At 37.3% G+C, this 13,328-nt stretch overlaps 3 protein-coding genes across 5 annotated transcripts; 2 read left to right on the top strand and 1 right to left on the bottom strand.

Moving 5' to 3' along the window:
- Positions 1–239: 239 nt before the first annotated feature.
- On the top strand, positions 240–1,952 carry LOC105221246 (uncharacterized). 2 transcript variants are annotated; one of them, XM_011198053.3, is made up of 4 exons: positions 240–877; positions 1,212–1,433; positions 1,490–1,537; positions 1,605–1,952. In XM_011198053.3, the coding sequence occupies exons 1-4, from the start codon at positions 745–747 to the stop codon at positions 1,697–1,699; spliced, it is 498 nt and encodes a 165-aa protein (XP_011196355.1). In that variant the 5' UTR covers positions 240–744; the 3' UTR covers positions 1,700–1,952. The 2 variants fall into 2 exon arrangements, with proteins under 2 accessions (XP_011196355.1, XP_011196356.1); XM_011198054.3 differs by lacking the exon at positions 1,490–1,537 and having other exon boundaries at positions 253–877; positions 1,605–1,943.
- A 345-nt stretch (positions 1,953–2,297) lies between these two features.
- Fem-1 (protein fem-1 homolog B) lies at positions 2,298–13,073 on the bottom strand. 2 transcript variants are annotated; one of them, XM_011198043.3, is made up of 10 exons: positions 7,535–8,113; positions 7,357–7,453; positions 4,846–5,128; positions 4,417–4,769; positions 3,946–4,335; positions 3,705–3,887; positions 3,399–3,628; positions 3,225–3,327; positions 3,027–3,159; positions 2,298–2,966 (listed from the first exon to the last, which is right to left on the bottom strand). In XM_011198043.3, exons 1-10 carry the CDS (start codon positions 7,552–7,554, stop codon positions 2,803–2,805), a joined length of 1,956 nt encoding a protein of 651 aa, XP_011196345.2. In that variant the 5' UTR covers positions 7,555–8,113; the 3' UTR covers positions 2,298–2,802. The 2 variants fall into 2 exon arrangements, with proteins under 2 accessions (XP_011196345.2, XP_011196344.2); XM_011198042.3 differs by lacking the exons at positions 7,357–7,453; positions 7,535–8,113 and adding an exon at positions 12,616–13,073.
- Positions 10,323–12,225, top strand: LOC105221245 (uncharacterized). Its single transcript, XM_011198052.3, has 4 exons — positions 10,323–10,852; positions 11,035–11,546; positions 11,615–11,777; positions 11,854–12,225. Exons 2-4 carry the CDS (start codon positions 11,040–11,042, stop codon positions 12,030–12,032), a joined length of 849 nt encoding a protein of 282 aa, XP_011196354.2. The 5' UTR covers positions 10,323–10,852; positions 11,035–11,039; the 3' UTR covers positions 12,033–12,225.
- Positions 13,074–13,328: the final 255 nt, after the last annotated feature.

Here is a 13,328-nt window from a genome sequence, read left to right as displayed (position 1 = left end):
CACACAGCCACACATAAGCGAGCATTTAAATGCTATTAGCGGCACTTCACATGTCGCACGCAATTATGGACATTTCCACATACTGCCACACATACGAAAATAAACAGTTATTTGTGTGTGTGTATGTATGTGTAAGCAGCACTCCCACATTTGACCGAAGGAGCCGTTGCCATAAGAATACTCGAATGCCCACATGCCTTTGGTAGGTGAGGTGTGTGTGTGTGTGTGTGTGTGCATTTGTACAGTTATTTGTTTAATTTTTCTTCTTGGCATTTTTTATTGTTGTGGCCACACAAGGCTATCATCATCGTAAAGTTAGTGACTATGGCAGCTAGCGCCAAGCGGCGTCGCTACGAGTTGCTGACCAAGCCAGAATATCCTTGCGTACGGCAGCGTGGTCAGCTCAGTTCGTGTCACGAGTTTAGCGCAGCCACAACAATGTCGCTGAATGTCGCGCGCGCCAAATAACTTTGCCAATTATCGATTTTCACTTAATAATTTTGACTGGCGGCCATTAAAAGCCACACAACAAACTAACGGACAAACAAACTATGCTCTCCGCCGTGCGACCATTTCGAATTTCGGTGGAGTAGTGCACACGAAATAGTCAAAATAGCGAACTTTATTTTGTGCTGATGTGTAAGGAAAAGTTGAAAAGTAGAAAATAAAATTAATTTTGAAATACAAAGGACCAGTGGCAGTGTTTCCCACACACACCCACACACACACACGCATTGTTGTTCTATGAGTATGCTGGGTTTCGTGTATCTCTTCTTGATACTCGGCTGGATTCTGATTGTGTTATTCCTCAAGTGCAAAAAGTCGATTACACCACACTTTGCCTTCACCGAGCAGTACACGGACGCAATAGCGGCAGGTGAGTGGTCTGAACTAGCTCATCAACTTAAAGAAAATAATTAACGTGCCTCACTTTAACCTCAAACCATACTTCAACGAACCATAATACAAGTTACTGTATATAATGTATGAGAAATTAGAATTCCATACAAAATCCATGAATCCAAACTCACTCATACTGAAATTATAGTATGATCCATATATAAATTCATATATGTATGTCTATAATCGTTGGCGTAGTTCCAACATTCAGTTACTGAGATAACCGTTCTGATAACCGTTCCCACTTCTTTTATGCCCAGCCCTATTCACAGCATATAAACCTTCCATTAATATATGTATGTATTTCGCAGGCCGTCGCCCCTCAGTTCATATCATAGAATTACCGCCCGACGAAATGGACAACGAAGAACAATATTTGGACTCATATCACCAGCAGAGCAGCAGCTTGCGACGGCATTCGAATCGTTCGCAACGTTCGGCGCTGCCCGATGAGCGCACCATCGAAACGACATATCCCACAGATGCGGTTGTGAATCCGGCGTATATGCACGACGAGGAGTACATCATCAATGGTAATTATGAATTCTTGCTCAAACAAGGCACCCCGCCTAAAAGTATGCATTTACAGATAATTCCACACAAAACGCACAAACACAAGTTCATACACGCGTGGAAAGTAAAGCAAATAGAATTAGCAATACGAAATGTCGAAATTTATTTCCACACAACTTTCTTTATTACAGCGCCACCCCCTTCGTACGAGGAAGTTATGCGCCAACCCGAGGTGTATCCCAAAGTACACCAAAGTTCGAGTAAAGTGAGCGACGCGAATATTTAAGACCCACTCCCACTTCGTCCGTCGTGCTACCTCGCACCGCGTTCTCTTTCAGCAGCGTGGCTGAGCGAGCGACCGACAAACACTTTGGTTACCTTCGGGAGAAGCGTGTGTTGCGAATGTGGAACGAGTGGTACATGTGTCTACAAATACCTACATATATGTATATGTATATGTGCACATGCCTGTACATAGAACCTTCAGCTGTGATTTTATACTTAATATAATACAAGTTTAAATTTTTATAAATGTTAAATGTGGTTTGAATATGTATAACCTATCGATTGTGCTATTTAATAAACGTAAATGGTTATAAAGTTAGTACTGATCCGTCTAAAGAGTGCTTTTCGTGTGATCTCTCTCATAATTGCGAGCGTTGAGTGTAAAACTGAGCGTCTAAGGAGCTTTGAAAGACATTTTATTTTAATTTTTTTCTTCTTAATTAATTATCAGTACTAAGCTCTGTTTAGACTTTTTTAAAAAACCATCGAATATGAGGAAGAGTTTAGTAAAATTTGAAAACACTAAAAAAATTTGTATATAGATGTAACTAAATAAGAAGTTGCTGATTTTTCATTGTAAAATAAATTTTTATTTATTCAATTTTTTTTATTCAACTTTATACACTACAAGACTTAAAAACACCGTTCATTGGGTGACTTCGTTTGCGTTCGTTTTACATTTGTATTTTTATATGCATGTATTTACAATTAAACTTTTCAGTCCACATTTTTAATGTACAATATTGGTTAAATTATTTCAAACAAAATTTATTCAAAAAAAAAACTTATTTTTTGGCGAACAAGTTTTAACACAATCATATAAAATATCAGTTATCTCACAACTTCATAAGCATGAAATTCAATTCAATTGAATTGGCTATTAGAAATGTATTGCGTTCACTTGTTCAATACCGTAATTGTTTGTTAGTTACCTAGCGGCTATGATTTTTATAACTAAAATAAATATTCGATCTCAAATATACAAAATTACAATATACAGAAAGGAAGCTGATAGTCTCCACTGCCACACTCTCCTCTCTCTCTCTCTCTCTCTCTCTCTGGTCAACATACGTGTAGCTCTTCGAATATCAAAAATGGCAAGGTTTACCCGCAAAACTTTTCGGCGCTGTGCATTTGTATGAACGCCTCCAATGCCTTGGGTATTAAACCCTGATATTTCAGCTTGTGGACGGCGATGCAACGTGAGGCGATGCACTTCAAGGAGGTCAACGAATTCTGGTAGCTTAGTATCAGATTACTAATGCCAGCTGTTTAGATTAAGCGTTAATTAAAATTGGATATATTCTTAATTTTGCACCGTTATTTACCTGCATTACCAACTTGTGCTGGCGTCAAGCCATTTGCATTCACAGCGTCCAAATGTGCGCCGGCATCCACAAAGAGTTTCACGATCTTTTCGGCCTGCACTAATACGTGTGGGTTGTCGCGTGGAGACTGTATCTGTAAAAGTGGAGAGAATGCGGTGAATACACTCCAGACAGGATGACAAATGCTCCAGAACTTACACTTGAAACGAGCGTATGCAGAGGCGTGCTGCGATCGCGATCCACAGCTGTGACGGAAGCGCCAACATGCACCAGCAACAATGCGGTGCGGAAGCAAGGGAAGCTAGTAGAAATATACAGAGCAGTTTAATTGTATGTGACAAAGTGAGGAATGTTGTATTTCGTGGCATTTACCGGCAAATATCACTTGTGTAGAAATCATCCACCGGCGTTACGCCATTCACAGCCAAATGTAAGAGAGTCTGGCCATCTGCCAGGCGCGTATCACATTTGACGAATTTCAATATCGTTGAGTATAATTGTTCGATTTGAGGTCGCTCTATGTCGATATTGGTGTGTGCTAAGAGTTTCGTGATGATCTTGATGAGGTAGAGGGCAGTGACGACATTCTGTTCGTTTTGATCCTGAAAACCAAACATATTTTTGAATTAGAGCGTAAGAGAGTGAGAGAGAGAGAGAGGGAAAGATAATGAGCTTTACCGCCAACATCTGCGGCACATCTTTGGGTCCCGGATGCGCTATTTTGTATTTATTATTCTCTATTTCCTGCTGACACTTCACCAACACAGATAAAACAAGTGAAAGATCCAATGTTTGCTTCTCCAAGCGCAAAATTTGTGAGAACAGTTGAGCGAAGCGCAACAAGTCACGTTCAACTGAAACCTACAAATACATATTCGATTATGCCGTGTGCAACGAGGCCCACTTGGGTGAGACTCACATTGTTGATCATGCGCAGATCGATAGCATAGTTCCACAGCACTTGGCACTGTGCGAAACGTCCTTGGTCGGCCATTACTGCGCCACGATACACGATAGGCTGTGGCAGATCGGGATAGTGCTTGCCCAAAATACGTTCTCGTATTGTCAACGACTCCATGTGTATCGAATGATGGTTCAGCCGTATGGCCTGCAGCTCCGGTATGTTCTCTGTTTCGAACCAGTCGTCATAGGCCGGCACTGGTGCCATGACGCGCTTTCGTATCACCTTCTGTTCGTCCTCATAGCGCATTTCCATGGCGCGCATCATGTGCTGGTAGGCCTTCGTGACGCTATAATTGTCCTTATCGTTGGCAAATGAGGCGCCCATCAGCTCGATTGCGGTTATTGTCTGCGAACAACATGAAATTTGAAACATGACACTAATTAACACCAACCAATAATACGACTAATTGCGTGAGCGCATACACACCTCCTCTTTGGTCATTAGTCCCGGGCGTGATATGAACATTTCCACGACCACTTCGTGTGTACGTTCGGCGGCTTGCAGAACGGGCGTCAGTCCGTGCTCGTTCTTTTGCATGCGAGCGCCATGGTCGAGCAACAGTCGGCACACCTCCAGATGACCGCACTCGGCGGCGTAATGCAGAGCGGTGGCACCGCAGAGCGCTTGCTCATTCGGGTTAGCGCCGTTCTTCAGAAGTGTGTCGACCACGTGAGCGTGTCCCTTGTAGGCGGCAATCATGATGGATGTGTTGTTGTACGTGTTGGCCAAGTTCACATCGGCGCCGTGTTCAATTAGATATTTCACGATATCCAAGCGTCCTAAAAAGGCGGATAAAGTGTATACTGAACGCTAGGCATATAATAGTTAGAGCGGCGCGTGTTGCGACCAACTCACCTTCATAACAGGCGGCGCGTAGTGGTGACGATTGCGCCTTTGTGTTGTGATTAACGTCGGCACCGCGCTGCACCAACATCTTCACCACTTGCATGTGACCCATGCCGGCGGCGACCCAGAGCGCGGTTGCGCCATACACAAGCAGTCCGTCGAAGACAACGTTGCACTCGCGCTCCAAATCGATATCGAACTGGGTGAGCAGCGTCTTCACGAACGTCACATTGCCCATCATGGCGGCCATGGTGAGGGGTGTAACCGATTGCCCGTCGACTTCATCGAATTTCTGCAAAGGTAAGGCAGAAGAAAAATTACATTTGATTTTATTATGGTCCCCGTATGTATGTATAAACAAAGAAGAGGAATTTCACATGTAAGAATGCGCATTAATATACAAGGTAAACGTTTGCTAGGTATTTACATATGTATATGCGTTTTCTACGTATTTAAGAATTTACGCCATAAACAAATCAGTTGCGACGACATTTTAAACAAATTCCGACGCTCTTCGGCCAGCACGCAGTTTTCGGCCAAAGCAGACGAAATTAAGTGCGAATTTTATTAAGAAAAGTAAACAAAGAATATTAATATTCGAAGATATATATATATATATATATATATATACATATATGCATGCACCAATAATCGCCAATTTTAATTTTTACAAATGCACCAACATACAAACGCGCTCAAAAGAAAATCTTCTCATCAAATTGGGTCCGGATTGTTGAGAACATACATTTTCATGTTTTATAGGTCTATTTGAAGTAAACAGATTTCCTCTTTTTACGGGCCTTGACCTTGGTTTGATCGAGTCATGTTGGATTCATGTCCAGCTACTGATATGCGAATTACAAAAACAAAGAAAAAGTCACAAGATGCCACATCTGGTGAAGAAGCTGTCTAATGATACCTCTATTGAAAACTCAACTATTTTCGAAAATTTATCTCCTCTTTTACGATAGTTCCATCGTTAACGGAAGCGGATGGACGGAAGAGGGAAGTCTTCTGTTAAAAGTTTGATAACATATTCGATAAAAAGTTTAAGTCTTCTTAAACAAGTAAGACTTTGATGACAAAACATAGAAATTCCACTTAGATTATGTTAGATTATTGGATACAGGACAATCAAAAATATGCAAAATCACGGTCAAGGTCTCTACTCTTGCTCTTCACCCGTCGATTTCTCCCCTCAGTATCATTAGAGAAGGAAATCAAAGCAGACACGAAGCCTTTCGGCCAACTGCCGCTGTGTGCTATAAGAACTTTTTTAGCCTTTTCGACGATCACCTTCAGCGCAGCGCGGCGTGTATTCATAGCAATAGGCCTCAATGACCGATGTGTTGTGTCTTATGTACTTGTGATGACATACATAAATACATACTGCCACATGTAGAGATGATGATCTTGGTGACGCGTAGGCGAGAAATGGACATTGTACCTCCACAGACAATTAACTACATTATAAGTATTTTCAAAAGTAATGATTCACATAAGTATATAACTTCGTATGCACGTCTAATTGTATATGATATCTGTCAACTCTATTATTATGACCGCCACTGTATGTCTACATTTCAATTACTATTTCGTAGAAATTACCGTTTCACGTTTTTCTTTACCCTAGGCATAAATTTTAGCATATGTAGGTCAACAAATCGTTGACTTTAACGAGCTTATACAATTAAGATGAAAAAATATCTGTCCGTCACCATATCAAGGCTAAGGGATACTTATCCGAAGCGGAGCCATTTGTGTATCTAAATGAGTTTTCAAAGAATACTTTATTGATAGAAAGATAATGCTTAATATTTTAGCAAAATGGATTAGGTTCTTGGTTTCCGTCAGCTGTTTTGTCTCTTGCTTTGTGCGGCAAGAAAAATAAGAAAAACTGACGAGTATACAAACGGAATATTTTATTCGTTCTTTGTTTTCCTTTTTGCGATTTATTTTATTTTAATGAATTTATCTCTTAAATGGCAAATGGATAGTAGACGGCATCGCACCAATTACATATTTATAAGACATGTAAGCACAACACATACACGCACATATATACATATTTATAATGTGCCGGGGCGTGTGATATTTTCCCGACATTTTGGATATTTTCTTGTGTAGATATGGAAGTCCGAAGTCTGTTGTGGATACATCGATAAGCACATATTTTCCACTGTGTTTATACATACAATTAATTACACAAACTCACATAATTAAGGATGTATTATATTATTGTGCATTTGTGTCACTTTTGAATTTCATTTCTTGTTATTTTTACTTTTGAATTACATATGTATGTAATCAGAACTGATTTGAGGATTATTATGGCCAAAGATATTGTTTGATACATTACACACACAATTTATTAACGGAACCCGTAGAATTCGTTGGTTCGATTGGGCTCGAATATTCGCTAAACTCGACGAACCCTAATTTTTAATTTTTTCTTAGTAATGTAAATCATAATAATAACAAGTCACTCAAGAACTATTGTATGAGCAGAGCAAAACTCACCGCTGGATATGAAATGTAGGATGAAATGGGAGTCGTACTGGTGCCCCTCCAAAATTTTGCACCCGGCCAAGCCGACTCAAATAAACGTTTACGCGTTCTAAAAATGCAATTTTAAGTAAGAATTAATTATTAAAGCCTCGTTTTAAGTTGCTTAATCACTTCAAACTATTTATAATACCGTATTCGTTCTGAATTCATTTTCTTTGTTCCGTTTGTATACGAGTGTCACACTACCGCACAAGGATAAAAAGCCAACTGTTAGTAGTTAGTCTACGCATATCCTTGGCGGAGTTGGGAAAATTCAATAACATTTTGTGAGCGTGCGCTCGAATAAATGTACACATAGTACAGGATGTTTGTATAAGTTTGTACGTATTTGATGAGACCTTTTGCTACAACATATGCTTTATCCAGGCGCACTCTCCCTTATTTTGCATGCAGCAGATGGGGCTACAAACACACATCAATATATGCTTGCTGACACTCAGCTTTGCGAATGCAAACGTCTATTCATGTGACTTGAAAGGACCTCAGTAGGTGCCATTCAAGGGTGGAAAAATTGGAATTGGCTCGTGTGACGTTAAACGGACAGCTGATATGTAATTTTTTACCCCGCCATGAGCACACGAGAGAGCAGATGCATTGCTTCGGTACAAACGCATACATACATACACATGTACCAAATAAGGATATAACTATTTAGAGCGCGTGTCGTTTTATCGTAAAAATATATATAAAAAAAAGAAATTAAGGCTTATCTAAATCAACAATTGAAGCACACAATATTAATTAAAATACTAAAACTGCTTCAATTTTCATATTTTTATATAAATTTTTATTCATTGTTCATCGAAATCTGAAATACTGTATACCTAATTGTAATAAAAACATTTCACATACATATATGTACATACATATATTAAATATAAATATAGTTAAACATGTACGTTTAAAAGATCTATTTAAACCGCTGCGTGTTACAATCAGATCAAAGAGTTACGATACAGATCCTTATTCACTATGGCAACATCGATCCTTCATATCCATTGAAGCTTTGCTCTTCCTGCATTGTGGTCTCGCTCTCAATAGTTTCCTCGGTTTGTTTATTATTAGCCTTTGTGATTTCAAGCCGTTTTTGCTGATTTCGTAAATTCTTTCTCATGTGATTGTGCACATAGTTGAAAAAGAGCATAGTACGTTCCATGAAAAAGACGGCATCCATGTGATGGAAACGCTGGAGGAAACATTCTACAAAACAAGGAGCATGCGTTGCGAAGATGTCATCAATCATTACTTTATATTATATAAATACCTCGGAATATATCTGTGAAAATATAATTTTTAATAGCCCGTTTCTTGCAGCGACCATTACCCCTATATGAGTAACATTCGGCAGCTTCGTTTTTAAAAATACTACGCCATATATGTTTTATATATTTGTCTGGTTCGTCAAAGTGCCCTTGTAGTAGCTCGACTCTCTGCAAAATTAATTTTACCGGGTTTAAACATATATTCTGTGATTGAAAACATCACACCACGCACCAGTTGATCACACTGATCTTCATCTTCCTTGAATATAGCATTCCAATCCTCAAACTGTTGTGCGGTTTTGAATGGCTGTGTAGGCATGACTGGAGCTTGTATGTTAAAAAAGTCCAATATAGGACGACTAACTTTGTTTACAGTTTTTATTTCCACGGGATCCTTAAGCTCCTCTTTATTTTTAAGCGCATTTTTCGATTTGGAAGATTTTTTATCATTTTTCAATTTGATGCATTCAGTCTCACTCTCACTGTTATCAAATCGTTTGAATTTCGATGGCGGCGAGGATATCGTTGGACTGCAACTGCTTTCTCTTTTCAAAGCTGTGCCAGTGGAAGCAGAACCCATACCTTCAGTCACTTCGCGTCTCAAATCAACAATTTGTTTTGTTAACCGATGGAAGAGTTTTTCAAAAGATTGACGCATGGTCAAAAGCTCTTCCATAACTTCATCGCAACACTTGCAGCGTGGATTGCCGGTTGATCGGGGCATTTTTCTATTTGTATAATGTTTAGGAATATGTTAATAAATCTAAAATTTAGGTATGTATGTATAGGCTCCTGCATATAATCTTATACATAGAACTACAAATACATTTATTTCTACTTAACAAAGTCATGTATAAAATATATAAAGTCCAATACAATATTATAATAGTTCCAGAATAAAAGAAAATTCTTTAATAGAATCCCCAATTTTAATTTGTTTGAAACAATTTCCATCTCTTTTTCCAAAATCTCTGAAGTTTAACGCAATTTTAATAGTATGTGTACTTGAATTCATCCTAAACCATATAGGCACAAATAAAGAGCAGTAGTGGTCTTTACACTGGCATTGCGAGAGTGAAAACCAGCAGTCGTCTCCCACACTTGATAAGTTCGTTAACTATCACACATTTTGCTTTTTATATGAAATGCATGTATGAGAATATACACATGCATGCATTAAAATAATATGCAGATACCTAAATAATTATGCATATGCACTTGCATATGTGTTCTCATACACATATGTTTGTATATCCATTAGCAATTCCGTAAAATCGCTGTTTTTAATTAACTGAATAAATTTATTCACTTTAAAAAATTGTCAACCTAATTCTTAAATAATATTAAACACATTTTTTTAAATGCATAAATGCTCGTAGCAGGAGATATTCGTGTAGAATATTGTCAAAAATACTCATATAAACGAGTGCGAACATCTATTATTCTACTGATAAATAGTAATTTTATTAGTTTATTTGTAACCACTTATTCCCAAGTCTCTAATATACCAACTAGTTAAATATCCGTTTCTTTTCACTTAATATTGGATCAGTATTATTTTCTTTTGTATGCAATCTCAGTATTGATTGTGAATAAACGAAGCAGTCTCTGTTCTATCTTCAATATTTTCTAATTACTTACGAAAACTGACATTCACTTCTAGTTCTCATTCCTTTTTCACGCATTCTGTCGGCAACAGAAGCGTTGCCAACCACGTTGAGGATGCAATTAACCAGCTATAACATTGCACTGGGAGACAATACTAACAAGTTTAAATATTCTTTATTACACACAAGTCTTCATAATTGAACTAAATAGAGTATAATAAATATTTTTGATGCTCAATGAAATCGTGAATATATACATACAAAGAAATATGTTTTATAAGGTGCTATAAAAACGTTAAATTATATTAGTCTTGATTAAACTAAGATGGCAACGCGATTGTTCGCCAAATAGAATAAAGAAAAGAAGAATGACAAAATATGCGAAAGCCTGTGTCAAGAGAATGTGAAAAGAGACTAAACAAAAACGTGCGGATATTTTGAGCGGGTTTCAAAAGTAAATATTGTGCGCCAAACCCAAAATATACCAATTTTTTAAAACAAGTGCCTATTGCATTGAACAAATTTGTGATTAGAAATAATTAGGAATTTAATATAGTGCATATCCTCTCTGAAGAAAAGGTGCGTCGGCGAGTAGTTAGCGTATGTTTATACGAAATGAAGTGTGTACATTATAGTACTCAAATTCTATTTGTTGTTGTATGTATACACGTACTATAGGGTATATACGCACCTATTTATAAATGTTAACATCGATTTGTGTTATACCCTTCATGCTGAGTTCTTATTGCATTATTTTCTAGTTGAAATGTCCATAACAAGTGATACTGCACGCTGTAATTGCTGCGATGAAGTCATGGAAGAGCTTTTATCAATGCGCTTAAGTTTCGAGAAATTATTTTATAAACTTCGAAAAGAAATAGTTGGACTGAAGCGTGAGGTCATAGATGTGTTAGTCGGTTCAACAGAATCAAAGAATACATTACTCTTTAGTGAAACATTAAATGTACAAGAATCGGATAATGCTAAATGTAGTGAAAAGTCAACACATACACTCGATGTTAGCATTAGTGACACTGATACTGAAAGCTTACAATCGAAGAAAGTAAAAAAATCCACAGATTCAGAAGCGAAACCTAATAACACTAACTTGGAAAGGGTTGAGCCAGGTTTGATTGTAGCAACAGCGCGACCAGTTTTGGATTTCTTTAACATACAAGCCAGAGTTATGCCCACACAACCATTTAGAGATGCGCAACAGTTTGAAGACTGGAATATACTTTTAAGAAACGACGAAGATCAACGAGATCAATTGGTACGCATACGTAACAGCTTTTATTACTACATCCTTACAAGTAACTAACACTGAACTTATCTATTTAGCGTGTGGAATTGATGCAGGGCAACTTTAAAGAGCCCGAAAAGTATGTTATACAAACTTGGCGTAATATCTTCCATAATGATGCTGCCCATCACTATTCATACAGAGGAACTGGCCGGGATAAACGTGCAATAAAAGACTATATATTTACAGATATTTTTAAAGGTTTGTGCAAGGTTAATAACATTATAATAATTATTACTTAATTTAATATTTTTACAAATCACTAATTTCACTACAGAGATATTTTTACAACGCTTTCACCACATGGATGCGGAATTTTTCATAGAACGAACCATGCGTTTCTTTAAATATGTGCGCGATCAAAGGCGTAAAGCTGCACTAAAACAAAGAAAGCTTCAAGAAAAACCAGCTGCAGCACAAAGTGAAGTTGTACAGGAGTCAATGGATGACGAATAAAGGAACGTTAAAAGCAAATCTTGTCATAGCAAAAATATATATGTATGCAGCTCCTGGTATTTTTAACACAACAACATTCAAACCTACCTGATTTTAAATGATATTACGTAGTATTTGAAGTATATTATCCGTATGTGATTTTTTTGATATTTTTTTCAATATTTTATAAATAAAATGCAATATATACATTTCTTGTAATGACTGAATATTTTATAAATTTAGGTATTAAGCAATCCAATGACTGTTGCATCTGACTGATCTCAGCAAACTTTTATATTAGTATTGTTTTGAAATTGAAAATTACATACAATGATACTTAATGTCTTTGGAAAATACCAAAAAGTAAGGAAATATCTTCAAAAAATACTCAATCTTCTAAATATAAATAAATGAGCAATGTTTCCTTTGATAATACGTCTATAGGCACATAACACCTCTTTGTCATACCACTAGTGTCTAATATTATTATTATATTAATTATTCAGCGTGTTATAGATTCGTATACTTGTCTTTAATTATCACATTTACATACGCGCTCGAATACAAACACATTTTAGTACAAGTGAAAAAGAATATTGCTCACCAAATTTACTAAATAATTGACCAGCTCTTTATTGTGTATATCATTTGTGGCAGCCAGTAGACGTTTGGCATGATCCAATCTGGCGGCGTAGTAAATAGTTATTAGTAGAGGCGCATTCACCTTCTCCCCCGGAAAACGGAGCTGTACTTCTTCTGCTAGTTCTTCCATCATCGCGATCGACAATGCACGCACTTCGTTACACATAGAAAAGTATGATCACTTGGTTTTTATTAGACCAATAACACCAAAATAAAAATTCCGATTACAAACACTTTTCTTAATTTCTTCCTTCTATTTGCATAGGTTAGCACTGTGATATATATTGCGTTTTTATAGCTATATGATATAAATTACACGCAATTTTTATATGCCTTTTTGCATACACCCACCCATTCTTTTATATTAATTTTCACAATGATTTTCCGACCGCAGCTGTTTGGAAACTGGCAAAATTCGGGAAAAGTATTCACAGAACTAGCTCAGCTGATCAGAAGTAGTGTTGCCAACGTCTCAAATAATTAACATTTCATTGAAAGCTTCAATTGTTGATGATTCCAAATCAAAATGCTTACGTTACAAACTTAACCTTGTACATACATGCAAACGCCGAAGACAGCAAAAATATTCCCTTTACAACACAAATAAATGGAGTAAGCAAGGGAAAGAGGAAGGATTCCTTTATAGATCTAACGTTTCATAATATAATTTGACCG

Source organism: Zeugodacus cucurbitae, chromosome 6, assembly GCF_028554725.1.
Source record: "Zeugodacus cucurbitae isolate PBARC_wt_2022May chromosome 6, idZeuCucr1.2, whole genome shotgun sequence".
Classification (NCBI taxonomy): Eukaryota; Metazoa; Arthropoda; class Insecta; order Diptera; family Tephritidae; genus Zeugodacus; species Zeugodacus cucurbitae.
Note: the sequence above shows the minus strand (reverse complement) of the source record. Positions and strands in the feature narration are given on the sequence as shown.

What these genes read in the sequence shown, in the direction of transcription:
- LOC105221246 (XM_011198053.3), top strand. Translation starts at nt 745, where the DNA reads ATGAGTATGCTGGGTTTCGTGTATCTCTTCTTGATACTCGGCTGGATT. An exon ending in CGAGGAGTACATCATCAATG is followed by an intron (nt 1,434 to 1,489) that starts GTAATTATGAAT and finishes ATGCATTTACAG; the next exon opens with ATAATTCCACACAAAACGCA. An exon ending in AGTTCATACACGCGTGGAAA is followed by an intron (nt 1,538 to 1,604) that starts GTAAAGCAAATA and finishes TCTTTATTACAG; the next exon opens with CGCCACCCCCTTCGTACGAG.
- LOC105221245 (XM_011198052.3), top strand. Translation starts at nt 11,040, where the DNA reads ATGTCCATAACAAGTGATACTGCACGCTGTAATTGCTGCGATGAAGTC. An exon ending in AAGATCAACGAGATCAATTG is followed by an intron (nt 11,547 to 11,614) that starts GTACGCATACGT and finishes TTATCTATTTAG; the next exon opens with CGTGTGGAATTGATGCAGGG. An exon ending in ATTTACAGATATTTTTAAAG is followed by an intron (nt 11,778 to 11,853) that starts GTTTGTGCAAGG and finishes ATTTCACTACAG; the next exon opens with AGATATTTTTACAACGCTTT.
- Fem-1 (XM_011198042.3), bottom strand. Translation starts at nt 12,819, where the DNA reads ATGTGTAACGAAGTGCGTGCATTGTCGATCGCGATGATGGAAGAACTA. An exon ending in TCAATTATTTAGTAAATTTG is followed by an intron (nt 5,129 to 12,615) that starts GTGAGCAATATT and finishes TTACCTTTGCAG; the next exon opens with AAATTCGATGAAGTCGACGG. An exon ending in ATGTGCCGCAGATGTTGGCG is followed by an intron (nt 3,629 to 3,704) that starts GTAAAGCTCATT and finishes TTTGGTTTTCAG; the next exon opens with GATCAAAACGAACAGAATGT.